Source organism: Hirundo rustica, chromosome 6, assembly GCF_015227805.2.
Source record: "Hirundo rustica isolate bHirRus1 chromosome 6, bHirRus1.pri.v3, whole genome shotgun sequence".
NCBI lineage: Eukaryota > Metazoa > Chordata > Aves > Passeriformes > Hirundinidae > Hirundo > Hirundo rustica.
The window spans coordinates 31,846,112-31,873,622 of record NC_053455.1 but is presented as its reverse complement, the minus strand read 5'-3'; the positions used below and the strand labels follow the sequence as shown (position 1 = coordinate 31,873,622).

At 39.0% G+C, this 27,511-nt stretch overlaps 1 protein-coding gene across 20 annotated transcripts in view; it reads left to right on the top strand.

The window, feature by feature from the left end:
- Positions 1-5,217: 5,217 nt before the first annotated feature.
- RAD51B (RAD51 paralog B) overlaps positions 5,218-27,511 on the top strand; it is a 399,430-nt gene continuing 377,136 nt past the window's right edge. For all 20 annotated transcript variants that reach the window (XR_009207998.1, XR_009207999.1, XR_009208001.1 and 17 more), the window contains exons 1-7: positions 5,218-5,306; positions 6,200-6,293; positions 7,120-7,233; positions 8,349-8,465; positions 13,949-14,085; positions 17,172-17,291; positions 18,525-18,708. Coding sequence is in view for 16 of the 20 variants with exons in the window: in XM_040068175.2 (XP_039924109.1) it covers positions 6,210-6,293; positions 7,120-7,233; positions 8,349-8,465; positions 13,949-14,085; positions 17,172-17,291; positions 18,525-18,708 (756 nt within the window). In the remaining 4 variants the exon portion in view is untranslated. The remainder of the gene's footprint in view (positions 5,307-6,199; positions 6,294-7,119; positions 7,234-8,348; positions 8,466-13,948; positions 14,086-17,171; positions 17,292-18,524; positions 18,709-27,511) is intronic.

Here is a 27,511-nt window from a genome sequence, read left to right as displayed (position 1 = left end):
CAGTGCTCCTAAAGTCCCCCTGCTGTGATATTTGTCACTTTGTTGTCTATCTCAGCATCTCAGGGAAAGCTGCAGGAAAATCTGCTTTGAGAGTGGCAAGGCCTGGTGATTGCAGACATCACTACTGTGACAACCACAACAACTTCAGTAAAGAGAAAGTCAAGAGAAGGCAGTAAAAAAGGGGTGCTGGTAAGGCACAGGTGAAAAGGCAGGAGGATTTCAGATTTGTTTTATGTAGGGTAAATTTGGTTTAGCATGTACAGGTAAAGATCTGCTCTGTAACAACAACTTCACATAGACTATTATGCTGCTGCTCTATCAGTTCATGGCCTTCTCATCTAACAGAACTGGGAAATATAAAAACTCCAAAGACTTGAATGACTCCTCCTGTCCCTTTAACCAGAAAAAGCTAAATGAAGTAGGAAGCTGATCTTGGTGAGTAATCTTCTTAGATGAGTACAGGCTAAAAGTGGAATAATCCCTGAAGTCTCTCAATTTGTTTGTTGTAGTTTGGACAGAGCAAATGCAGATGAGTTTTTCAAAGCTGTAACATGCAGGTGGGGCTGCCCTTCTGCTGCAATAGCAGTGAATGTGGCCACTCTGCTTTTTTGTAAAAAGGGTAGGAGGTACAAATGCTCCCTTTCAAAAAAACCCCTACATTGCTGCTGAATATTTCTGAAAGAGTTTTGGAGGTTATGGATAATTCTGGGTTCACAGCAGCATGTGTGAATGAGCAGAAAACAGAGGGATGCCTTCTACCTGTCATGAGGAAAAAAAAATCTTCTTTTTCCTGGGTGTAAAGGTGTGTGGTCAGACAGGTCTTCACTAATACCTGAGGAGGATTCATTATTAATTTGGTTTAATCCTTCCTGAGCAGGAAGAAAAAGGTTAATTGCTTGGGGAGAAGCATTTATCCAGTCCACAGGTGGGTCAGATGACTGGGTGTGGGGGAAATAACAAATTAAAATGAAAAGATGGGTTATTTTTTCACAGGTCTGTTGTTCTAGGGGTTTTTTTTTAATATACAGCCAATGGCAACAGTGCTGAGCAGCTTCTAGAAACAACAGAAAGGCAGTTTCCTTTCCCTCCACCCCATCCTTGGAGCAGATGCCTCTGGCAAAATCTCAAGTTGAAGCAGCTTTGCTAAAGCTGTGCTGGTGTGGACAGAATGAAAAATAAAGTGTTTTCAACCAGGGTGCAGGCCTCCTTAGGAGATCTTTCGATTTTTTTTTTTTTTTTTCCCCTTTCTTTTTTTCTTTTTTTGAGATGGGGAAGCCTCAAAGGATTGGAAATAAATCTCCAACTCCTTTGGGGAGACAGACACAGACAGAATAATTCATTGGAGGTTCCTTTGTGTACTGTTATTGAGCAACCTCTTGGGACCTTAATCCCAGGAAAGCATGTGCTGTTCTATAACTGTTTTGCAGTCTCCAGAGCTCATGGGTCATTTCTTTCTATTTAAGAATGTAGTAGGCATCAAGCAGGTAACCCCAAGGAATGAGACTATATTACAGTAATTAGACACTAGTCAGCAAGCATAAGGTAGGGAATTGCTCTGAATATCTGGATTACCCTTGTGAGTCAGAATTGTTGCTGTGTTCTCCTGGAGCAGACTCTTCTGGAGAGACATTTTCACAGGAGTAGGGGAACACTGCTAATTCTAAGGCAAGAATTGATAGCTGGAAAATAGTAATAAACCTAAGGATTGTAGTCAGTATCTGTGAGCTGACACCCTGTTAGTAATTATGTGGATCATCTGAAATGTTCCAGAATGGAAACTATTATCTGAAGATGCTCACAAAAGGCTGTCTTAGGTTTGAGGAAGAAACTTTTCTGTGGAATCTTTTCCAGAAAGGAAACATTTTACCATTAACTTTTCAATTCTAGGGACTTGCAGAATTATTAACTACTGACTACTTATTTGGGTAAGAACTGATAAGTATTTCATCATGTGTCCTTCAAATCACTCTCTCCCTTTCTGCTTTCCCCTTAGACAGCTAATCACCATTTCCTTTTTTTTTTTTTTAATTGGTGTGATTGATGTTAGATGCTTTTGATTCTGTGAAACCTCGTTTGTTGTTGCTGTTATACTTCTGCCTTTTTGTGACTCTTCCTCCAGTGTTGCCAGTTTAAATGACCTTCTTACATTAATGTGGTGAAACTCGGTTCTTATAATCATCTCTTAGCTTTATTTATCCTTTCTTATTATAAGTTCCAGAAACAGCAAAAGGCTTAGACTAGCAGAGTCCTGTGCTGCATCATGCCCAACACATGAGTCTATTGGATCAGCACTACTTCCTCTGTTTGCAAACTAAATAGGCAAAGACAAAGACAAGATGGAAAACAGACACCCTGTTGTCAAGGGGCTTGACCAAGGTCACAGAGCAGAGCTGTTTGCAGAGTGCCCTGATTCCCTAGCGGCTACTGTCCTAGTCAAACATATGGAAGCTGTGATGCTGCCTGCTGTGTTGCTGCTTGAAAACGTTGACAGTGACTAAGCAGATGTGAACACATCTCTGGTTATCCTCTGAATGTTCTCTCCCTCGAGTTACACGGAGAAGACGATGCACAATTATTTGACAGGAGGTTTAGAGGTGTATCTGCATAACTGAGAAGCAGACTGGGGAACAGTAATGACACCTCTGAGAAATGAGATTCAAAGAACATACAGGAGAGGCACTTGGCTATATTGATTTTGCTCACAAATTTTCTAAAGTACTTGGCTGGTAAGGTTTTCTTCCCTTGCTCAATGTCCCAAAACAGTTCTCTGGTTTAATACAGGTATTTTGTTTGTGTATAAAGTGGAAAGGAAGCCTGTTGGCCTGGAGGTGAAGGGAAAGCCCTGATGCATTTGCGGGAGGAAAGAAAATTCATCAAGGCAATGCTCCCCTTTCCTCTGGTGGGAAGGTAGGGCTTCTGCTACCCCCGTACTGAGGAGGAAATGGTAGTTTATGACACCTTATACTGTGGTCATCTCCTCCTTTTTACATTGAAACTAAACTGCAGCAACAGACATCTTCTTGCTTTCCTTGGACAGATTTTCTCTAATGTGACTCACATTTTTCAAGTCAACTTTCAAAGGCCAACTACACTAGGAGGAGCTGTTCCTCCATGCCATCTCTCCCTGTTCAGCTATCTTCACTACGGCTCTGAGTTGCTTTTATATTGGCTGCTTACTCCCTGCCCACCTTCTTAAATCCTCTGAATTTCTTTCAGCATGTAAGCTCCCTTCAAGGTATGCAAGAAACATTAATTCCCTGACCCTTTATGGCACTACGGTTGTTGGCATTTTAAGACAGCTTCTTGCTGCTTCTGCTGCTCACTCATTTGGGAGAATGGCTGAAGCGTTCTGTAGTTTGCACCTTTGCTGTTTTACAGAACAGACAAGAGCCTGGCCACGCACTTCCCAATGTGCAGTTTCTCAGTCAGATGTCCAAGATAATCTGGCCCATTATTTCTTCAGTTGGGTTATTTTTTAGTACTGTAAGGATTATGCAGATAACTTATACACAGTACTAAGTTCAGTGCTTTCTAGCATAATCTAGAGAGAATTGGAAAACTCACCTCATTGGCATTCCTGTCAGTCATGTCTGATGTCCCTGTAACATTCAGAAATTCACTATATCAGGAATACTGTGGCCAGCAGGACACAGGAAATGATTCTTCTCCTGTATTGGCATTGGTGAAACCACATCTTGAGTACTGGGTCCAGTTGTGAACCCCTCAATTCAGGAAGTACACTGAGGTACTGGAGGGTGTCCAGAGAATGGCAACAAAACTGGTGAAGGTTCTTGAGTTCAGTGAGGAGCAGCTGAGGGAGCTGGAGTTGTTTAGCCTGGCAAAAAGGAGGTTCAGGCCTTATCATTCTCCACAACGACATGAGAAGAGGCTTTAGCCAGGTGGGATGTCCTCTCCCAGGTAACCAACAGGACAAGAGGACATAGAGTTAAACTGCATGAGTGGAGATTTAGGTTGGATGTTAAGAGGAATCTCTTAACAGTAAGAGTGGTTGGGCATTGGAATGGGCTGCCCAGGGAGGTGGTGTCCCTGCAGTTGTTTAAGGAAAGTCTAGATGTGGCACTTAGAGCCAGGCTGTGACAAGGTGGTGCTCGGTGGTAGGTTGGACTCAATGACCCCAGAGCTCTCTTCCATCCTCATTGATTGTGATTCACACAATGGGGCATTTCTCTCACAGCTGGTAGCAGACCAGGCATCTGTGAGCCCTAAATATGCACACAAGTGTTGGAATCTGAGAAACTTAGAATTTGGGGTTTTTGTGTGTAGTAATACATACTACACAAAGTCAAGATGGAGGATTTTGATTGTTGTCTAAGACCTTCTTCTTCACCTTCTTCTTTCTTCATGAGTTTAAGTAATTGGTTTCTTCACTGTTTTCTGTAATTGGATGAAAAAGGTCCACATTGCAGGCCTTGGGTGGTCATTATTGGGTCAAAACTATAAATAATATAGGTGTCATCTTGTTATTAGGGGATTGTCGCTTAAATAATCTTGGAAGGAGTTAGAAGCATTCAATTTAACCTTTGTTTTCTAAGAGCTCACGGTGCATGAGCCTGTAAATACTGTAAACAGATAAGATATAATAAACATTCCAAGAACTCAAGCTTGGCATTTCCCGAGTATTATTCATTCTGATCTTGGCAGAGAAGAAAAGCAGCCAAAACCTATACACACAAGGACATCATTCCAATATTGTTTCCTAACAACTGACTGCGTGCACGGCACTGCTCACGCTAGAGACCTTTGGGTTTTGTACTATGCTTTTGTGCATAGTACAGACGGAATTTCTACATTACAGCACAAGAGCGCCGTGCAAGGCTCCTGCCTACGGGGGTGCTCTCTCGTTCACGGACGGAAGGAACACCGAACACCCCCTCAGCCTCCGCAAAGGAGAGCAGTCTCCCGACTCGGCGAGTTCAGGCGGTCTCTACCCGGGACAACGCCGCCGCCATCACAGGCGCGCGCTCCAGGGAACTACCGCTCCCGGCATGCTCCGCGCGCCGCCGGCCGTCAGCGCTGCACGATGATTGGCGGCAAGGCAGCCAATCGCGAGCGCAGGGCTTGGCGCGCGGCCCGGCCCCTGGCGCCCGGCGCGGTGAGCCTTTGCAGAGCTCTGGGTGCGCGGTTCCGCGCCCGCGGAGGGGCCGGCACGGCACGGCACGGCACGGCACGGCTCGGCACGGCACGGCACGGCACGGCACGGCACGGCACGGCACGGCACGGCACGGCACGGCACCCCCGGGCCCCGGCGTGGGGCTGCTGTGCCGCGGGACACCCCCAGCCGCGGGGTGAGGCTGCTTTGCGGCGGGAGCGGGTGTTCCGTGCCCGCGGTTTTCGCTGCCGGGGTCAGAGGCGGCCGGGCTGGGTCTCCGGCTGCAGGCGTATCCACGTGTCCCAGGTTGATGCGGGCGAGGGAGCCTTCAACTTGGGGTTCCTTCCTGTTTAAGGAGACTTCTGTAGAGGGGGCAATAAAGTTTCAATCTTGTGAAGATGTGGAGGCCTGCGCATCTGCAAAGTTATAGCAGTTTTGTGTTACGGCACACGCTTGCGATCTTTGCACTTACTACGTTATAAAAGGCTTTGTTTTGCCTGAATGTCTGTATGAATTAAAACTAGGAACGTTGCCTAAATAACATGTGCGCAACAGCGACGTGGTCGTGCATACGCGCGTGTGTGCTTTGGGTTGTCCTGGGCTGGACAGCGCCCTGGGGTGCATTGTGAAAGAGAATTCAGTGCCAATGGGTCACCAAAACTGAGCGCTGTGTTCTAACAGTGTGTATTGTAGGCTTGAGTGCTTACTGTGATCGCTCTGCAATTCCCGTTTAGGTATCCAGTGATAATTATTTCTTGCCAGTGCAGTATAGCATGAGGAGTTCTTGTTCAGTTCATGGCTGTGTCATTTCTAGGTTTCTTACGTCCCAGAAACATCTATCCTGTAGAAATTGCTGACACTTTGATTCCTACTGATCTGTTCTCATACACGGTCAAATATGAGATGTAATTTAACAAACTGCATTCAGACTGTAATATCACTTAATGTGACACAGACTTACATGGGAAATCTGTATCACATTACATCATGTATATGTGCACACCTCCCTGCTCTTTAGCAGGGAGTTAGTGGAATTGTCCACACAGTCATTTAAATCATCTTTCAAACATTTTTTTGTCCGCCCTGTAGATTGGGAGGCATGGCTGCTAAGAAACTAAGAAGGGCACAGTTGTCTCAGGAAATGTGTGAAAGGCTGAGTCGCTATCAGATCACTACCTGCCAGGTGAAAGAGTTATTTTGTTTGGGGGGGGTGGGTATTTTGTGGATTGGTTTAGTTTGGTGGTTTTGGTGCTTTGTTGGTGGATTGGTGGGTTTTTTTGGGTGTGTATTTGTTTTGTGGGTTGGTTTGGTGTTTGTTGTTTATTTATTTTTGTGTGTGTATGACTGTGTTGTTCTAATGCATGTCGAGTTCACTTTTTGGCAGTTAATTAAACAGGGAACTTTACTTTCTGTAGAGTAGGGAGCATTTCAGACTCTCTCTGTTGCCTTGTAAAAATAGAGCTTTAAAATGATAGATGACTAACTAAAACATTGAAACTTTTATGTACTTATTATCCCTGTGGAGGTAGGGATCACAGAAGCAGCTCTGTGGAGAAGGATCTGGGGGTGCTGGTGGACAGCAAACTGTCCCTGAGCCAGCAGTGTGTGCTTGTGGCCAAGAAGGCCAGTGGGATCCTGAGCTGTGTTAGGAAGAGGGAGAGGATTCTGCCCCTCTCCTCACCCTGGTGAGGCCTGACCTGGAGTGCTGTGTGCAGTTCTGGGCTCCTCAGGACAGGAGAGACAGGGAGCTACTGGAGCAGGTCCGGTGAAGGGCTAGGAAGATGAAGAGGGGATTGAAACATCTCTCTTACAAGGAAAGACTTGAGGGAGCTGGGCCTGTTCAGCCTCAGGAAGAGACAACAGAGGGGACTTCATCAATGTGTAAAAGTATCTGAAGGGAGAGTTTCTGAACCTGTGGAATATGTACTAATTTTGCACAGATTGCATCAGTTTAGTCTCCAGCCTCCGTTTCTAGGTTGAGCTCTCTGAATTGCTCTGTAATATTTCAGGACTTCTTATGTCTTTCCTTCTTGGAGCTAATGAAAGTGACGGGACAGAGCTACTACGAGGTGCAGAAGCTTCTTTGTAAAGTCAGCCGAGCTTGTGCTCCCAAAATGCAGACGGTAAGCATGCTTGTATTGATACTGTTTTTGATACAGTATCTGGGAAAAAGATGAACATTGTCGCTCATCTTTTAAGCTGGGAGGCTTGTGGTGTCTCAGTTTTATTGCACAATGACATAATATTTGTATTTTTAAATGTAGGTCTCTGATGCACTTTAGGTTGATGAAGTTACATTTATTAGTTATTATAGCCTCATGAGAGGCTTGCAGCATCAGTTCTGAGTGCAGTAGGGAAATAAGTCACACTCTCTGTCAATCCAGCATGTAAAAATTGCTTCTAGTTTGTATCCTGCAGCTAAGAAAATAAAAAAATTGTTTACTACAAGCAGATAATAAGAATTCCGGTATAAATTTGGTTTAGATATAAAAGTGGTGCCAAGAATTGAAGTGATTCTGAAAATAATTTCTTGAGGACTTTTTCCACCCATGTAAATTAGTTGTAGTGTGCCTTAGGCTACAGTAGCCTAACTGGGAAGGGTACAAGAAGGAAACATGTTAGCTGCAATGCAGTGACAGCATTTTCTTTTCTTTTTTGAATTCATATGAAAAGATGTCTTTTAGAAGAGAGAGGATACAGACAGTTCTGACCTCAGTCAATGGAACTGCCTTTTTATTTCTTACAAAAATTATTCACGTCAAAGCTTATTATGTGTAATTGGCATTGTAATTACATGAGTAATTCTGTGAAACTTTAAATTCACTAATATCCTGCAATAAAGTTAGTAATAGAAGAATTAGTAAGACTTTTACTGAACGTATTTAAAGCTAGCAAATTGGTAATGAACATTGATCAGGGAGTTTTACAGGTTGAAAACAAATCTTGTTGAATAGGAGCAGAGACAACTTTTGTCACATCATGATTAAGGGCTTATTATTTAATGTTGTGGTGAGGGAAAGGAAAAAGACTTAAATTTGCTCTGTGAGCTATAAATGGAATATTAATACAAAGAAGGGTTATGAGCTAAGGACAGACTATAGCTGAATATAACAATACTTCTCTCATTGTCAAGTGTCAAGTCATACCAAGCTGTTGAAATACAATTTTCCTATTTCCATTAAAAAAAGCATTTTCTGATTTGCTTGTTTTCTTTTGCTATTTTCCCCTCATTTTCTAGGCTTATGAATTGAAACTAAGGAAGTCTGTCAATCCTTCTTCAGCCTTCTTATCCACCACGCTTCACAGTTTGGATAGAGTCCTGCATGGTGGAGTACCTTGTGGATCCCTCACAGAGGTAACTTGTTTATTATATTTTAATTTAGTTGAGCATTCTACCTAGAAATCAAGAGTCACAGATAGGTTGGACTGTCTTGTGTCAGGTGCTTCAAACACAAAATATACAAGAATTTTTGGATGAGAACAGTCCTTGCCAAGTACTTTTCTTTGTCTACTGTGGCAAACTGTCAGAGAAGTTGTGAAAAACTCACTATGAAGAAAATACATTTTTTCACACCCTATAATCAAGCCAGATTGATTTTGATCTCTGATACAAATGACTTATGAAATCTAACAGTGGTCTAAAACACACTGGAGTTCAAGCAACACTGAGCTGAGGCTAAACAGTTTCTGCTCTAGGATCTCTTATGTAATGAGGGGCTATTAGTTTTTAAAGATTCTGAGTATTTCTTTTGTAGACAATGAAATATACACCATGCAGGTTACCATAAAAATGTTTAAGAATGCATCTATGAACTTAAATTGATCTGTCAGAATTAATGTTTTCTCCATATCTAGGCCTAGCTTTGTTGCCAATTTACTGTGAGAAATTTAGATCAGAAGAACTTAGGGTGAATACTGCAAGTCTTTAAATTCTGAGAGAAACAACTTGCTAAATTCTGTTTCTTTGAAGAAGAGCTGTTCCTATATAGTAGGAAGTATGTGTAGTAGCAATATGTGTGGTCCTGAGATTGTAACTGTGCCTGTTGAGCATAGTGCCTTCAGCAGGAGATGAGCTTTTGCTTCCTAAAAATATTTTTTTTTTTGATCAGCAAAGCAATGGCTGTAATTTGTCTTTTCTTATGGATTATGGCTTGTGGTCAGCTGATGAAATAGCACAGTCCATGTTTGGAAAGAAATGATGCTTACTTGCAGCTCCAGTCTAGCTTTCCAGGAGTCCTGTGTGGTCCACTAACCATTCCTCACTGGAGCCAGAGGATGGCTGTTCACGTGCTTACATTGCCTAAACTTCTGAGTTGTGCTTCTTTAGTTGAAATATAGAGCCACTGCTGCAGAGGCAGGAGGAAGAAGTAGGATAGAGATGTGTCTTTTCTGTGATAGGATGATTTATCCTTGAGTTTGTGACTGGCTCAGTAGTGGTGCCTAAATATTTGGAATATTGAGTATGAATTTTTTTCTGTGGAAGAAAGCAAGTGGATGCAATCCTTTTGGGTCCTAAGAGCCACATGGTTAATTTACAAGGCTGCTGATAACAGTGTCATAAATATTTGTCTTTGTTCTTAATCCTAAATGGAGCTGTCGTTCTGCAATCAGTGCAGTCTGTCTCATGTGTTCTTGCCTGAGGACCAGGTAGACTGTCTTGAGAGCAGTAATAGAATTCAGGCTTGCTGTTTGCCATGTTCTTGGCATTGCACCAGAGGAAGATCTGGGGAAAAGCAGTGGTTAACATGCTGGGAGTTTTTAGGGGAGTTTAGCTGACCTTTAAGCTTTATGTTGGTTTTGTTTTGATTTAAATTTTATTTAAAAGTAAGCTCTGCAAGCAGTTGATCTCAAAGTATGGATGTCAAATACAATTTTTCTGAGATGATATAAAGTAATTCTCTACAGGAAGTTAATATAAATGCTTAATTTTCCAGAGCTATATATTTTGTACACTTCTTAGCCTGGTTAATTATCACAATACTCAATTTTAATATTTTCCCCCAGTGTTTTCTTAGAATATTTAGCCTCTAAATATAAGACAACACGAGTAACTGTTGATAAACTGTATTTTAGGAATAGTCCTAGTCCCTATGTATCATTGTATTTGAAGTTAGTTGGGGCGAAATGAATGTATTCAAAGATAGGCCAACCTCGTATCTGAATGTAAATGAAAAGCACAGCACCAGGAAAGGTAATATTGCACTTTTAAGTTTTCTTCTGAAAAAAAGCCTTTGAATGTGGATATTTTTGCATTCTAAGATATTTTGGCTAAAAATGAGCAGACCTGTGTGGCGCAGTTCTCTGCCATGGGAGATCTCACCAAGGGAGGGAGATGTTGACATCCGTACAAGATGTAGTGGATGAGTCCAGAACTTCAAGCATTGCATCCTTCCACCTGCACCTCGGGCTTGGCTGATGACTGATACATATTTAGTCAGAAATAATGTAGAGGTAGCTAGGTAGCTAACATCCAGAAATGTTATTATTAGCTCAAAAGATTAGATGTTTCCAAGAAAAAATAAAATAGTGTATTGCTTTTTATTTGCTTTTTAGGTACTAACTGTGGAAAGCAATTAGGGCACACCTATTAGGAGTTTTTCAGCAAATGAAAAGGCAGATAACCATTAACTATACAGAAAATGATTTTCTTTTCTTTTGAAGCCTGGTTCTAGGGATTTTAAAAAGCATTTTTCCTCTCAGTCTTGAGATCCGTAGTAGTTTGAAATGCTGGCAGCACTCTAAGCTTTCATCAGGATGGCTAGATGAAATTTTCGTAGAAGCCTGTCAATTTGCTGCTGCTGGTGGATTGATGCTGTGCTTCTGCTGCTTTTATGCTCTACTGCAGCTTGTGAACACTTTAAGGGTTTTGAGGTTTTTTTTGTTTTTTGGATTTGAATAATTTTAGGATTTAGCAAATTTTAATTTGCCTTTTTTACAATTCACTGGAGCATAGCTGACAAGTAGATTGTGTTTTGGCATTTTTGAATTAAATAGGTATTTTAAGTCTGAGAGAAGTTCTCTTCAAAAGCATCATTTACTCCCTGACTGGTAGGGCTGAATCATTGTCTTTCTGTCGCTTCACCCAGCAGTGAGGGTGGCTGGAAACTTGGAATTTAAGTACCTGATCAGAAGGATTAAGACTTGGTGGTGGTATCTTCTACAGCCACATCTTGCTTTTTGAGTGCCAGAGGGATTTGATTTGTATTACACTGTCTCAGACCAATTTTTTTCCAAACCACTATTAGGTTTTAAATTGGATGCTAAATCATAGCTGAAATTCTGTGGTCAGAGCTTTTGGCCAAGTTTTATGAGGAAAAATTAAAATAGTTCCTTTTTATGAATATTGAAGAGTTTAATCTTCTGGTAGATGAAGAAATAGCTCCTTGTGATTTCATCCAAACCCTACAGATGTGCCAGAGAAAATAGTATATAACTTATTGAAAAATAATTTAGCTCTGCCTAATAAAATATACTTTTAAAAACTGTTGCAGTCTTCATATTTCTACCTGGGTGATTTTTTTTTTTTCCGTCAGAGCAAATTCAGAGTAAAACAAACCAAACAAATTTTTTGCAGACATTCAGTTTAAATTTATTAGAGGAATTTCAAGTAGGGTTCTGTTGTTCTAAACACTTGCTGAACCAGTGGTAACTACAATAAAATGTTGTAGTTTTGTAAAATTGTTCACTGTGGATTATTTAAATTCCTGTTTTAAGGCCTTTTAAAGGAATGCAGATTAAACATGAAGTAGTGTTGGTTTTGGGAATAGAAATACTTTCTTGCACCATTGGCTTGCTTCCTTGTACTGCAAGGTTCCCTAATTTTTTCTGATATGATGCTCATATCCTTGGACACTTTTATAGCACCTCTGCTGAATTAGCTTCTGTGTCAGCCACTGAAGTGAATGTTGGTTCTAGTGCACCTCCCAGACAAGGCTGAAACTACAAACATTTTTATGAAGTATCCTAACAGTTGTCCAGACATTTTAATTTAACAAACTGGATTGATGTCCTCCCCTCATTTATTTCAAGTCTGCTTTTTAACAAGAGACAACTGGTGAGATTCATTGGCTATCACAGTCTAAGGAATGTGTATTGCCTCTGCACTTTTTATATATGCTTTGGGTTCTTATTGAATTGCGGCAGATATTGCTGATATGATAGTTTGTAATTTAAATATGCTGGCTGGGGAACAGATTGCATAAATATGACTGATTTCCCAATCTGTAATTCACTAAATGCAGTGTGTGCTTTTAATCAAAAATCATTTAAGGCTTGTCTTGCATTAAAGCTTCAAGTAGATAGATTGATATAGCTTGACTTTCAGGCCTGGTTTAAAGACAAAGGTGATTAAAGGGACTTTAACCAACTGTTAACTGTAGCTAGTGTGATCCATTAGTGTTTCCCTGTCAATTTTCTGTGCTTCAAGTCATGCTGCTACTACTTAAAACCATTGCAATACTATAATACCTTGCCGTGAAAGTGTTTCTGCTTGTAACCAAACTATTGTGTGTGTAGTTTCAAAAATCAGTTTGATTTTGAGTGTCCATCTATTGTAAAGTCTGTTTTTAAGTTTAAAACAATAGCTCTGTATTTAGGTCTTTGTTCTGGTAGTACTAGGGGGTTTGCGAGAGCATGCTTTGTTTTACAGTTCAGCTTCCCTGGAGAGGCTTGCTTTTACACCTTGCATTGTTAGTTTGTTGCTACTAGCATAAGAATGAACCCATCACTCTGTTTTCACTGCCTAAAGTCACTTTGACTGTGTTTTTGCTGTTTTTTGGCCCTCCTAGTATTTATGATTTCATCATCTCCCTTCACAGAATCTGTGACAATGTGATATTGTATTTAAAGACCCACTGTAGTAGTAATGAACTTGCAATTATCTGACCACAGAGCCCAACATTCAGACACAATCTCTGGAAGATCTGCAGTGGATAAAGAACAGCAGACTGCCGCCTCTAGCAGAAAAATATTGCTCTCAGAAACTGGTGATCTTATCAAACAAGAAGTTCTTTGGATCCTGGTGTTTTTTCTCTTCAAAGGCATACTGGAACCTTTTCATTCAAGCCAAGCATGCTCTCTTTGCATGCTGCTTCACCACAGGGGCTTTCAGTGAGCACAGGTGGAAGCTCAGAACTGGGAACTGGTCTGGATCATTGAATGGTGTTGGTGTTGAAATATGGTAATAGGGAATTAACACCAAGGAAAAACCACACTACATTAGTGCAGAGTATAGTCTCTGAGGCAGATAAAATCTGTCTTATGTATATATATGGCTGAACATTCAGTCTTTATAGGATATAAACAATTATCCTTGTGATTTCTAGGAAAGACCTGGTTTAACCAAGGTAATGATGATTTTAAGGAGAAGTGTGTGTCTGTGAGCTCATCAGCTCTGGACTTAGTTTTCAGCTCTAAAAGCCATTGATGACATGTGAATGTCAACTATGAATCTTTTAATTCTGCTCTGTTTTAGAAGGTAGTCCAGGGACAGATGTAAGACTAGGTGTCTCTAGAGAAGACCTTGTGAGGTGAGGGGGAGACGTGAGGTGAGGGGACGTCAAATTTGAAAGGTAATAATGATGTCAAAGAAATAAAGTTTAAGTATAATGCTCTATCTGAAAAGTTCTTTTATTCTTCGGGGGATGAATTTTTCTGCAAGGCACACATCCAAGGGTAACTGCAAGTTGGTCTTTGTGGGCTGTGTTCTGTGTTTTCATGGCTGTTGTCTCCTTTGGTAACTGAAAGAACAGGCCTGGGGGAGCACTGGCTGATGGGACTTAGAGGAAAGTAGAATTATGGTAAAATGAATGTTATGTTGCTAATCTTTTTTCCTTCCAGATAACTAGCCCACCAGGTTGTGGCAAAACTCAATTTTGTATTATGTTGAGCATTCTGGCTACGCTGCCTGTAAGCATGGGAGGACTAGATGGGGCTGTTATATACATCGACACGGAGTCTGCATTCAGTGCTGAAAGGTAAGATGTGAAATTCTGAAATACACACAACTTCTTAGCACCTTTTATCTTGGAACCTCCATTTATTTTCTGAGCAATAATTGTGTAGTTTTAATACTGGTGGTAAGTATTAAACATTCCTCTGGTACATGCAGTTATTCCACAGACAATGAAATTAATTTAATAGAATGGTTTGCTCACCTTCCTAATTTGTATGAGGTTGCAGATTCCAGTTCTGGTATGACATGGTGGGTGGCACGATCTTCAATTTTTAAATGGTCTTACCAGTCCTGTACCTGAAATCTTGCTTTGCAATTTGGTTTGTGGAGTTAATAGGAATTTAATTAGAGGATGTAAAGGCCCAGCGTTTTGACTGCAGAGGCAATGGAGGTTTTCCAGTGAGCATTGGGACTGACATTGGCAGTTTTCCTTCAGATTTCCATCCTGTTTCTGTTAAACGGGGCCTTGTGACCTCGTGCATTTCTGATTCCCTTCTGCAGTAACCTTGCATCTCCTATATCCTTAGCAGCTATGCAGTACTGTATTACCTTACTTCTATAACATCTCTGGTTCTTCTGATACCTCCTGCTTGGCCCATGCACCCCAAATGGCTCGGCTGTGCACTTCGGTGTGTTCGAGTGCTGAATGGACAGGAGACACCCTATGCTGGATTGCTTGAGAGTTACACGTTGGTTGCCACTCCTCCTATGTTAACTATCTGATTATCTGTTGAAATAATCCTGCAGTGTTTCATTGAATGTAGCTCTAATTTATTTTACTTAGTTACCGACTTTGTTGAACTTTGCGGCTTTGATGTTTTTGAGATTTCTATTCCATTGTCCCTGTTGTTTGAAATGAGCAAGTTCAAAAGTTATTAAGGGTCTGGGGAAGGACAAGAAGTACAGTAGTCTCATCCTTGTTTGTGTAGAAAAATGGGCAGAAAGAGGTTCAATGAAATAATTTTTATATTTCAGACAATTTAGTAGCTATAGCCGTGGCGTGAATCTGGAGTATCAAAGTAAATGTATTTCCATTGATTATTCATTGCAAGTTATCATGGATGAGAAGGTGGGATTTCTAACCCTGCTTTTTGTCAAGTTTATGTCACAAAAGTTTCAAGTATAGTATATCAAAGAAAAAAGCTTCAAGCAATGGCTCTGCAAAGTACAGTGCTTCCTCTTACACGCCACTTAAGTTTTATTTCAGATCCCTGAACTGAAAATAGTGAAAAAAGGTAGAGGAGACGTTGGGGCAATCTAACAGTAGCCTTCCCTTGCCAAAGAGGAGGCCTGAAGGACATGGCACAGGGCTGTGTGCTGGGAGACAGCAGGCATCCTTTGAGATTCATTTCTGAGCTGCTGTATGGAGAAGCTTTACAGTTCCTAACTGTCTTTGTGGTGAGAAAGCTTTGCCCAGAGGGGTGGTGCTGCCTCCATCCTTGAAGGCTTCTGAAATAAACACTCAAATAACTTGTTATGACTGCTTTGAACAGGATGTTGCCTCAAAATCTCATGAGTTCTCTTTCTTAACTGATTTTAAATTTGTTTTCCCTAAAATCGCTTTAACTTTGTGTTTTAATGAAAGGAACCTATATTTAAAGAGACATAATGAGTAAGTTGTACCCACAAGTATAATCCACTAGATGCCACTCTTCTCAAGCTATAGGTGGTGGGATATGTCTGCTTAAAATATAAGCAATTAAGTATTTTTTGTTACTAAATATTAAAATCTTCATTCTGGAAAAAAATTTCTGGGTAGATTGTAACTACAAGTTTCAAAGTGAAATTCTTGGATTATCTCTTTAAGGACCTAGGTGAAATTGCCTTGTAGTCAGAGGAGTGGAACTTCTTTCCAGTAATTTTTGAGGAGTTTATAGGCAGTCAGCATGTCTAAAATGCATACTGTTTAATTTTCTCACTGATTTTATGTATAAAATATACTTTAATTGAAAATGGTTTAGTTTTACATCTGTATGATTTTTTTCCAAGTCATAATTTGTGAATGTGAAAGTATTTTGACAACAAATAATAAATATCCAGCTTCTTCTGGCTTCTTTTGGTATTATCACCTGTTATCTGATATGCTTCCTTAGTCTACTCTGCTATAACCAGTGGTGTGCTTAGCAATTGTAATTGAAGGTTTTGACAGGTGATGAATTTGCTGATAAGGTAGTGGACAGTATTTAGTCATGGAACCCCACATTCAGTTCTGTCAGTCTTTTTGTTACATCATGTCGTGCTGTTTGTAGCTGCGGTGTCTGAATGAATGGGTGTTCAGTTGTAGATGCCTTGGCAGGTGGAGCCTCAGTCACTTTGTGACATGGTGGTTTTACTCTTTTTGGTTTGTTTTTTTTCCCTGTGTTCTAACAAGTATATTTTATTAAGATTTTATAAGCCCTTTTCATAAATTGGCAATGTAAACTAGAAGCTGTTTCAGTGCAAGTCTTCCATCCAAATGACATTGTCCTTGTTTTTAAGGAGAGATTGTCTGTGAAATGATTTTTACTTGGTCAGGTATATTTTCCATGCATGTACTGCTTGCATAAGTACTTGGAGTTGAACTGGGCTCTTTTCTTTGTAGTCCTGCGTCCATGTTGGTTGGAGCTTCTAATGGTCCTTCTGTTTCGCACCAGCTTGTTAAATTTCTGTGGTGACACAAAGCCCACTCTATGATTTCATTGCAAGATAAATGTGAAAATGAAGATGGTTAGAGTTGTAGTTTTATTTAAATAAAATTAATATTTAGATAAAATAATTAGAATAGGAAAATGCTTGGTCATTGAGTAGAATCTCTCGTATAAAACTTGAAGAGCTTAGTAAGTAAACTTTTCTTCTATAGGAGAAATGCCCTTTCTTTTCATACAGGCACATGATGTCTTTCCCTTATGTACCACTGGCTCAGCAGTACTGGAAAGAGAACCTAACTGCTCTGACTTCCACTATTCACTCTGATAAAGTATGCTTTTCCTTTTAAAAAGATTTCCAGTCTTAGTTGGCATCTGCTTATGGTTCAGAGCTTTGCTGTGTTTGCTTCCTGAATACTTGATGCCTTATCTTGTATTATTTGTTTTGGAGTATTATGCCTTTTTTTTTTTTTTTTTTTAATAGGCTGATTGAGATGGCAGCCAACAGATTCCCTGCTTATTTTGACTCAGATGAAAAGCTGCTCTGCATGACCCGTAGCATCCACCTGTACCGAGAGCTGACCTGTTCCTGTGTACTGAAGAGGTATTCTTTTCCAGAGCTGAAGAGAAGACAAGACCATTTTGACTGGGTTGTCTATAACAATTTTTTTTTTGTATCAAAGTTTTATGAAGAGTAATTAATTTATTTGAGACCTTTTCATTTGTATACCAGCATGGTCTCCAACAAAGTTACGCTGCTACAGAAAGCTCTTTCCATTTCATAGCATGTGACTAATCCACTTGATGCTTTTTAATTTATGATAGACAATTTCTATGTGATCTGGTCCTTGTAAGCCTTTAAAGGGGAATGTTCATCAGACAGGTATTCTCTTGGATTGTGGAGAGACCACAGTATGAGTTACATTTTCCATGAAACAGAAGTTTGTTCCTCCAAAGCAGTTTACTTGCAGGAAGATGGGGATTCCTCCAGCAGTGGGAGGGAGGAGCTGTTTAGCAGTCATCAGCCTGAGTGCAGTGTTGTGTTGTCATGTTGTTACCTTATATTAATTTGTGAACGTATGTTGCAATGAAAGCTATTTAAGTTATATTTTAGCATCATGTTGCGTGTTTTATGTTAGTGGGAGAATTATTATCAGAATAGTTTTTTCTTGTAATAACAGCTTTATCAGACAACAGCTAGTAGCATAGTAAAGAAACAGAGAATGGCTTGAGTTGGAAGAGAGCTTTAAGATCATCTAGTTCCAAACCTCCCATCATAGGCAGGGATAGCATTCACTTAGTCATGTTGTTCAGGGCCGTATCCAACTTGGCATTGAACATTTTCAATGAATGGGGCATCCACAGCTTCTCTGAGCGCCTGTGCTGGTGCCTCACTCCCCACTGAGTAAAATATTTCTTCCTGACTTCCAATCTAAGTCTCCTTTTAGTTTAAAGCCACTTCCCCTTGTCCTATCACTATCTGCCCCACGTAAAAAGTCACTCTTCCTCTTATTTATAAATCCCCTTGAAGGCACAGTGAAGCACAGTTTCAATGCCCACTTTTCTTGCTGTCTGCCATTCAGCAGCATATTGTTGCTAACTAGATGTCTTCCAAAACTCTCTTGTGGAGCAGTCCTGCCTTGGGCCCACTGAGTTTCAGATTCCTTTCCAAATCTCTTTAATACACACAGATGTTAATGGAGGTGGTATGTGACGAGGGAAAAAGAGGGACTGACTTTAAGCTTATTAAAGGAATCTTCCTCTTAAAATTTTCAGTGTTATAAAGTGGTTCTATTGTGTAAATAATACTATCAGTGACTTTTTTTTTTCTTTTTAGGATTATGTCTTTGGAAGAAGAAATTATTTCGAAGAAAGTTAAACTTATAATAATTGACTCTGTTGCTTCAGTTGTCAGAAAGGAGTTTGATACAAAACTCCAGGGCAATCTGGCAGAGAGAAGCAACTTTTTGACTAGAGGAGCATCAGTTTTGAAGTATTTGGCAGAGGAGTTCTCAATACCAGTAAGTTCTTCCTCCTTTTCTAAGTTTTTGCCTTACAGTATCAAGTAATAGAGAAGAAGGAAAATGACAGGAAGACAGAAACCAGATAATGATTCTAGTAGGAATCTTTAAGCAGGTACCAGTTGGAATATAGTTGGGGAAAGAACGGTAATGGTTCTGCTTGGTGTGTTTCTTCTGTGTGTTTTTTTTTGTTGTTGTTGTTGTTGTTTGGTGGGTTTTTTTTGTTTGTTTTGGTTTTTTTTTTTTTTTTTGGTTTTTTTTGTTTGTTTTTTTTTGTTTTGTTTTGGGGGGGTTAATTTTATTTTCATTTTTAAAAATATTTTTTATTTCTTAGAAATTATTTTTATTTTTTGTTAATTGGGACTTTAAATAAGAAATTACTAGAGTCTCCATCTGTCTCTCAGTGCTTTGTTTTGTTTCTTTTTTTGTTTTCTTTTTTCCTTAAATCCTACATTTTCTTGCCATTAAATATTGTTTATCCTGATGGTTTCTTTGTACTGCATTATCACTCTACCTAATGCGTACTCTGAGTAGGTGAAGAGTCTTTCTGACTCTGTTTCTTTTACTTAAGTTAATAGAATCTCAAAAAGGCTTATGCTCTGCAGCAGTGTGAATTCCTTTTGTACCTGATAAGATATGCTAATTCCTGCGAAGGGAGGGTAACAGCTCAGCAAATCCTTGTCTGTAGACTGGCCCATAAAATGCAAAGGAGGACATGGATACTCAGTGCAAGGACTGGGTAGACCTGATTGAAAAGTGCTTTAGAAGATGTAAACTGTTTATATGTGTTTGTGTGTCTGTTTACTATGCAGTCCACAAAGGGTCATTTCAAAAGATATCATTGAAACTCAACTCTTTAAAGTATTTCCTGGAATGGGTAACCTACTCATCACTCCAGGGTGAGAGAGAAGCTGTGCTAAGATTGTGAGTAAGACTGGCGAAGCCTTTTTCACTCTCATGCTCCTGAGGTCACAGGAACTATCACATCAGAAATAGGAAGTGTGGAGCTGGTTGATGTAACTTAAGAGGAGTGGATTTCCTTCTGCCATGTGACTTCTAAAGACTTCTGATGGAGAAGATTAAACCCTAAGTGCCTTTAAAGTTCATGTACAAAAGATAGCATCCCAGTCAGTGCACCCAGTAATGTTTATAGTGACTGTTTATAAAGCCAGGAAAGAATTTTGTGTAAGCATGTACACTCTGATACTTTGAAAAAATATTATGCAACATATTTTTGCATAATCCCCTTTGAGAAAGGGGAGAAGTTTTATAAGAAGATGCTATTTTTCTCTGTTTCTCCATTTTCTTCTCCTTTAGACAGCCCCTGCACTGCCCTCCACTTTCACTGAAATGGTGAAACTGAGCTGGATTTGAACCTCTGACATTTCAGGCTGCTGTCCTGCTCCCTAGTCAGAGAGCAGTTGATATGCACAAAAGTCTTAGAATTGGACCGTGAGAGATAGCCTAAGACTGTGATCCCAATTCTTCCTACATTAGAAGGATATAAAGCTCTAACATGTAGAGGTTTCATTATGTTAAAACTGACATGTTTGCTTTGCAACACTTTCAGTACCTCATGTTGAGATTGTTTCTCACTGTGAACACTTTAGTAAGGAGTTCTGGGATTTTTAGCAGGAACTTGTGCTTTGGTTACAGCCTTTGACCTTTTGAATTGGTCCATGAGATGTCTTACTTTTTAAATAAAATCTTTAATGATCCATGTAATTGCATGTGAATACACAAACTGAAATCATGTATGTTTTTAATTTTGATTTACTATTGATTAGATTTTTCCATCTATTAAATGCAAAACCACTCTTAATTTATCATGTTTAGCAAGCATTGCTTATTATTGCTCATTAGTTGGTTCTAGAGTATTTTTAAGATTTGTTAAAATTTTGTTGAAAAATAAACTCTAGTAAGTCCTATTAATTAAGAATTCTAGGAGAGCTCGGGCTAGAGATTTGCCTTCTTGCGAACATGGATGCCTAGGCAAGGCTGTCTGGTTAACGTGCAGAATCCAGTGTTGCAATGTGTTGTGCATCTGCAAGTGTTGGCACCTACTGCAAAATCAGTCTGCTGTTCCGTGCGTTGCATTCATCTCCCTTACAATATATCTGAGATTCTCGCTGTAAATAACTGTGTCGGCATTATTTCAGGTGTTTTACTTACCTAGAAAATAATAAATATAAATTTGGGACTAAGGACATTAGTAAGGTTGTAAAGTGATTTAGATCACTAATAAATTGCGCACATGAATGTAGCTTCATGGCACAATCAGTGCAACTAAATACTAAATTGGGCAACAATTGGGGAGACTCAGTCTGAGGCTGATAGGATTTGAACTTGAAGTCAGTCCTTTTGGCTATAGCTAAAGGTCTGGTGAAAAACTTTGAGTAGTTGAACAAGGGCATTGAAAATTAGGAGCTATTTAGCTATAACTCTTATTGTAGCAGTACATCAGCCTCTGACAGTCCAGAGAGGGTGGTGAAAAAGCAGCTTCCAGAGAACAGCCTTGAAAATGAATGGGGCAGAGCAGTCTTAGTAAAGAAGACAAAAGGTGCTTACTTTGTTTAGCTTAGCTCAGGAAATGTTAAGGGCTTCTTCATTAGTCACCTACTTGGTGAAGGGGTATTTGATAAAAGCACTCTTTGGCTGACACAGGTGTACCACAGTTCTGTGGTTGGAAGCTGAATTAAGCAAGTTCAGACTTCAAACAAGAGGTGTGTTCTTACCGGACTAATTAATCATCAGAATGCATTACTAAACATAAATAGCTGCTTATCATGAGTATGTTTAAGTGGGTATTCCTCCCCCATTTTCTAAAAGGGAAGTGGGTTCAAACTGGGTTAAGTTTGTGGAAACGCTGTACTACCATGTTGTGCCAGAGTTAAAAATTTTATTGCAGTTATTTTTGTTGGCATAATAAACTCTCTAACTGTTTATAGTTATGTGTTTGTGGTGTCAGGTTATTGAGTTTGATGTGCAAAAGTGGCTAGCAGTCATACTTTTGACCAAACTCAAGGGGATCTGTTTCAAACCCGGGTAGCTTGTAGGGGCAGGGAATACAGGTGACATTGCCCCTGATAAGTAACAGCAGTGTTAATTAACAATACAGCCTTGCCCCTGATGAGTCCCAGCTGTATCCAATAAAGATATGGGTGAGAAAAGGGAATGGGTTAGCTGCTGAGGGGAGCATCATGAAGAAGGATCTCGGGGAGAGAATCACTGCTGTGAGGTCAGTCTGTGTCTGCAGTCAGAGTCTAGCTGGGTAAAAGCCTGCAGTCAGAGTTTGCAAACTGATACACGCAGTTAGAATTTAGCAGGCAATAACCAGCAGTCAGAGGCTGGAAGGGAATGCAGCAGGAGCTTGCTGCGGCCAGAGTCAGGCTGGCTGAGCTGTACAGAGGAATAAACCAGGACTCTTTTCATGCTGTGATAAACAAGAAGTCTGTGTCTTGGCTCATTTCTACCCTCTAACAAGAGGGCTGCTGCAATAGTAGCTCTATATGGTTTGAAGTATTTGGGAGAAAACGTTTTTTTTTTCACACGGGTTTGGTTGGAGCTAGCCAGTCAGATCAAAAGCACTTACTGGAAACTGAGAAGGACAGCTTGATTATCAATGAAATAAAATCCCCTTTCTCTTTGAAAGCATCTTGTAGTTAAGAGCATTTGGATCTGAATGTCTTCTCATACAATGTGTGTTGATGGTGTCTACCAGATTACATAATTAAGCAACAGTAATCAGTCCTGTATGTTTCCTGTTGAGCTTCCTGACTTACTTAGAACTTTGAAAAAGAAAGTAAAATACGCCTTGGATTTTCTTTCTTCTCTTCTTCCATATTTACAGGAAGTTGTATATTATTAGTAGGTGGTATTTGGTGAAGGTTTGGACTGGTTGAGACATGTCTCCTTTTCAGTAAAGAGCTAAAACTAAAACCCAATATGACTAGAATTACTGTTAAGATTTAAAAATTTACCTTATAAAATTTGTTGTTCACAGACTCTGATTTTCTAGTCATTAATACTTCAGAAAATACATGAAGCTGGTTAGACATCTCTGTGAAAGAGAGAAGCAGCAGTCGCAAAACCAAACTGCTTTAAGCATTATTTTAAATGTCAAATTGAGACTAATGATGAAATTTGCTTTGTAAAACCCTAAGGCTAATCAAATTACAACATTTGCTGTCCTTTATGCTTTTGGCTGGATTATGTTCTTAGATCACTAAAGTGAACCTTTGTTATTTATGATCAACGTTTTGGTTATTGCTGCCAGCAGATGTATAATAGTATGTTCTGTTCTTTTTTTAATTCGTTCTTTCTGAAAATATGAAGTAATTTAGGATGAGATATTTTTATCTCTCATGTGTGATTTTTTTTTTTTTTTAGAGCAAATGGAAGGCAAACCTTATGTAATCATTCTCCAATGCTTTTATTTTCTATGTGAAATAAATTAACAGTAGTTCAAGGAGCCCACAAGTTCCATAGTAATATTTTTCCCCATTTAGAATTGACATTCTCCATTTAAAAACTAAAAATACGCTTGCTATTTAAAATATGACAACAGATCTGTCACAGTCAAATTTCTTTTCACACTCTGATGTCATAGATTTTAGTTTAAGTACTTCACAATCACTTATGCATTGTGGTCCTTAAACTTATACCCAACCTTTTCATTTACTTAAGAAAGCCAAATGTTTAGCTAAATGTATATTTGCTTTTAGCTTGAGTAAGTTTTTTTTATTTCAAAATCACTTCATATGGCGAAATTACTTGACATCTGCAGTGCCTTTTCTTCTGCCTTTTGCTAAGTGTATTTACTTGCATTGTCTCATCTTCCTGCAGTAAAGTGTCTCAAAACTGAAGTTCTTCTGTTGGCACAGAGGGAATATTCAAGCTGTTAGTTTTCTTTTTGTTTATAATCAAGTATTCCTGTTTGGTCTCGTTCTTGGTTCTTTTTATTCTGTTTCCACATAACAGGATGCTTGTCACCTCCTCTGCACTTTAGCTATTGCTGTTCCAGTATTTGAAAATATTAGTTACGGAACACAAAACAAATTCCAAAATAAACGTTTCCTGAAGGGAAGTTGTTTAGATGCCAGTTTCCTTTGAATTGGAAATAAATATGTAAAGAATTTGGTGAAAAAAACATAGTTGATTTGTTGTTACATTGTGTAGCAACACTGTATAATGATTTTTCCGAAATTATGGGGATACATTAGACTTTCAGGTTATTTTGTCTGTATCAGGACTGTAAAGCTGCTGAAATGCAAACTTGGTTTTTATTCTTTGCCATTAATAAGTATGTTTAATACCAGTGTTACGGAAACTGGAATTGAAATATCTTTACAGATTGTTTAAAATTAGAATAAAAGAAACTTTACTTGCAAAACTTAGAGAACTAGTTTCAATTTGAAGTCTTCTAGAAATAGAAATCTCTTTCCAACTGCTAATAGAAGCATCTTCCTATTTCTACATAATCACACTGAACTCCTGGCCATCTGCTTGCTCAAGTTTTAAGTAATAATGTAGTTCTCCTTTTGGTCTGGGGTTGTGTTGCTCTCTCCCTTCATATGAGTACCTTTCATACTTTTTTCCATGAAGTTTGTGTATTTCTCTAGGTAGCAGCACAAAAGTTAGAACAATGTGACTGATTAGAAGATAAAGTAGAGCATTTGAACCTGCAGAATTTTATTAAGATAATTTACCAGTTTCTTGGAGAAACTGAGTAGTCCTCTGATCAACTCAATAGGATGAAAAGATCCCAGTGTCTTATGCTAATCATACTGTGAACATTATCCGCAGAAGCATAAATATTTAGAATAATGTAGGTATTGCACAATTTGCTGACTTTATTCTTCTGTATGAAACAAAGAATCTTTGAGTAGACTTGCCTTTGCTTTGAGCCATGTAAAACAGTAGTTAATTTGTTTCTGAAGTCAGGAAGATTACTTCCAAAACTAACTTTCTGCTAAAAAACCCCAATTCTTGTTCTCATCAAGGTGTTTCACTTTCCCCGCACTGAAATTCACGTTGGTGTTCATGTCCTCATTAAATGGTGAACTGAACACCATTAGAAAATGGCATTTGTGCTAGTTGTATCAGAACTTCTGGTTTAAAACACACTCTTTTTTGGTATAAGGAGGAGCACCTAACCTTATTCAGTGCACTTCATCTGTTTAAGTAACAAACAGTTTGTGAAATGAGTGTGGTGAGGCACTAGTACAGGTTTCCCAGAGCAGCTGCAGTGTACCATCCTGGGAAGTTTTCAAGGCCAGGTTGGATAAGCAGCCTTATTTAGCAGACGGTTCCCTGCCCATGGCAGTGGAGTTGGAACTAGACTATCTTTAAGGTCCCTTCCGACCCATTCTCTGATGTTAAGATTTCCTACCATGTTATAATTCGCAGTACTTTCATGCCCAGAACTGAGTCTATAGCTTTGAATTTTTAAATTAAGTATTTTAGTGTTAGCCATGGTTGGGGTTTTTTTGTTTTTGTTTTTTTTTAACAAATACCTGCTTAAAAAGTAGATGTCAGAATTTCACATTTATGTGAACAGTGCTATTTATAAAGTGTGATTTGGCATGAATTTTAATTTTTGTTGTTGTTTACTTGGGAAACCAAGATAGTTAAATCGGACTTACAGAACAGCCTTCTTTCTTTGCCCTCGCTAAAGCTTCATAAATTCAGTTTTGGTGGCAGACTGTTTAGGTTTCAGTTATTCCACTTCACAGTATTGAGCAAAAACCAATTTTGATAGAAGGGGGTAGATTTGACTGTTAAATGTTGTTAGTGGCTAAGGTAGATGGCTTTGTCTTCTCATGTGATTGTTAAAAATTATCCTCAGAAGGTGCACAGCTTTGTTTTAGCTTAAAATGGCTGGTTAAAATGTAATTATAACTATGATCAGTACTGCTGCCATTTGTGTTCTTTTTTAAATGTGTCTAGAGAATATATGTTTATGCAGTTTATGGCCTGACACTGTTCCTTTTGGACCATCTATACCATAAATATTTAACAGTGCTGAGGAAAAGGAATGAGAAATGGTAGAGCAATGTTTCCTGTTTTCATGTGGTGGTGAAGTATAGCTAGTTTGAAGTTATATGATACTTGAATTCAGTTTGTTTTTTCTTTTAAAGTATTCCCTTCATTGCTTTTTCCATTTTACAGTTCAAGTGACTTTGCCAAAAGCTATCATTCTGCACAATTGCACATATGAAATTATGTAGAAAGAATATGCTAGGATTAACATATAGGAGAGGGAGTTGACAGGAATCAGTTTTTATTACCAGGTTTATTTTTGATCTGCTATATGATTATGTACAATATTTGCTATAAAGCAGGGCAGGCACTTTCTCTGATGTATGCTTTAACTCGAATTTTTGAAGGACTTCTTCCAAAGTAAATAAAAAGTTTCTTGTGTTTTCTAGCCCTCATTATTGTTACACTTCTCTGGGTTCAGCTGATTGACGTAATCTTGAAAGTGAGGTGCCCCAAAGTGGACAATATTCCAGATGAATCTCTAGCAAATTTTAGGTATGGAGAAGGATTTCTTCTCATGTCATGCAGAGCATCCTCATGTTTATGCATTGTAACACCATTTGCTTTCTTTGCAACAGCCTGATGCTGTTTACCTACCAATTATTAAAATCTTGGATCTGCATCTGCTGACTTTGTTGCTTAGCTGGTTGTTTCTTCTAATGTTATTTTTCCTAACTTGGCAAGAAGATTTTGAATTTTAATCTCATAGCTTACTTGCAGTCTCTCCCTGCTTACCAGTTTTTGCAAGAAAAATAATCTTTCATTCTGTTACAGATTCTTTGTGTAACTATTGGATAGAACCAGACTTCATGCAGACTGTGCCATTTTATTTAATGAGAGACCTTTAAACACTGATAACTGCTCTGTGTCATTTTACACTAAACTTTGCATAGCTTTATCTAGCTTATAGTTTTCTAGTTTCAGTAACATACCTATATATGATGATCCACTGCTAAAATAAAAATACAGGATTCCTATAAAAATGCAGGGTTTGTGGGTTTTTTTGTTCAGGTTGCTTTTGTTTTTTCCCCCTCCCCAATCACACTGTTATTCTATATGTGCTGTAAAAAACAGCAGTTAATTGTACTGATGGGCTTTTATGCCTTGTCTTGGGAGTTTAGGGTTTGACAAGATGTACTGTTTTGACTGTATGAAAAACTGCCTGAACCTTTGAGCCAATGGTCTATTTGTGACTGCAGAGAAGTACTTGTGTTTTGAGTATTCAATGCTTTTTTGCAATTTTTCTTGTGCTTCTTCCTTGTCCTCTGATTTTATTTAAACTGTAAGTTCTCTAGGAATATGTCTGTATTTGCATAGTTCATAGCTGAACAGGATCCTAGTCTTTACGCAGGATAGCAATGCAAAGAAAAGTTGACCAGATTGCAAGCTGTTAGAAAAATCTTGATGGGTCTTGAGCTCTTGTATGAGCTCAGTATAGACAAATCAGTGATTTGACTTCCAGATTCTCTAGTGTTAATTTGATTTTTGGTTACCCAGCCCCAGGACTTCTCGGAATAATGAAGACCAATTCTGCAATTGTTACTCCTAAGTAATATTGTATCAGCCCCCCGAGGCGTAGAGGGATGGGGATAAAACAAAATTAAAATTGGGCAATGCATATATCTCTTATAATACAAATGTGCCCAGAGATCAAAAGTAAAATTTTACTTTCTTGGAAATGGGGGGTAGTAGAAATGATGGTACCATTTCCCTCTTTGTGTCTACAGGACTGCTTTGTGAGAACATTGCAGCCATGTGGAAC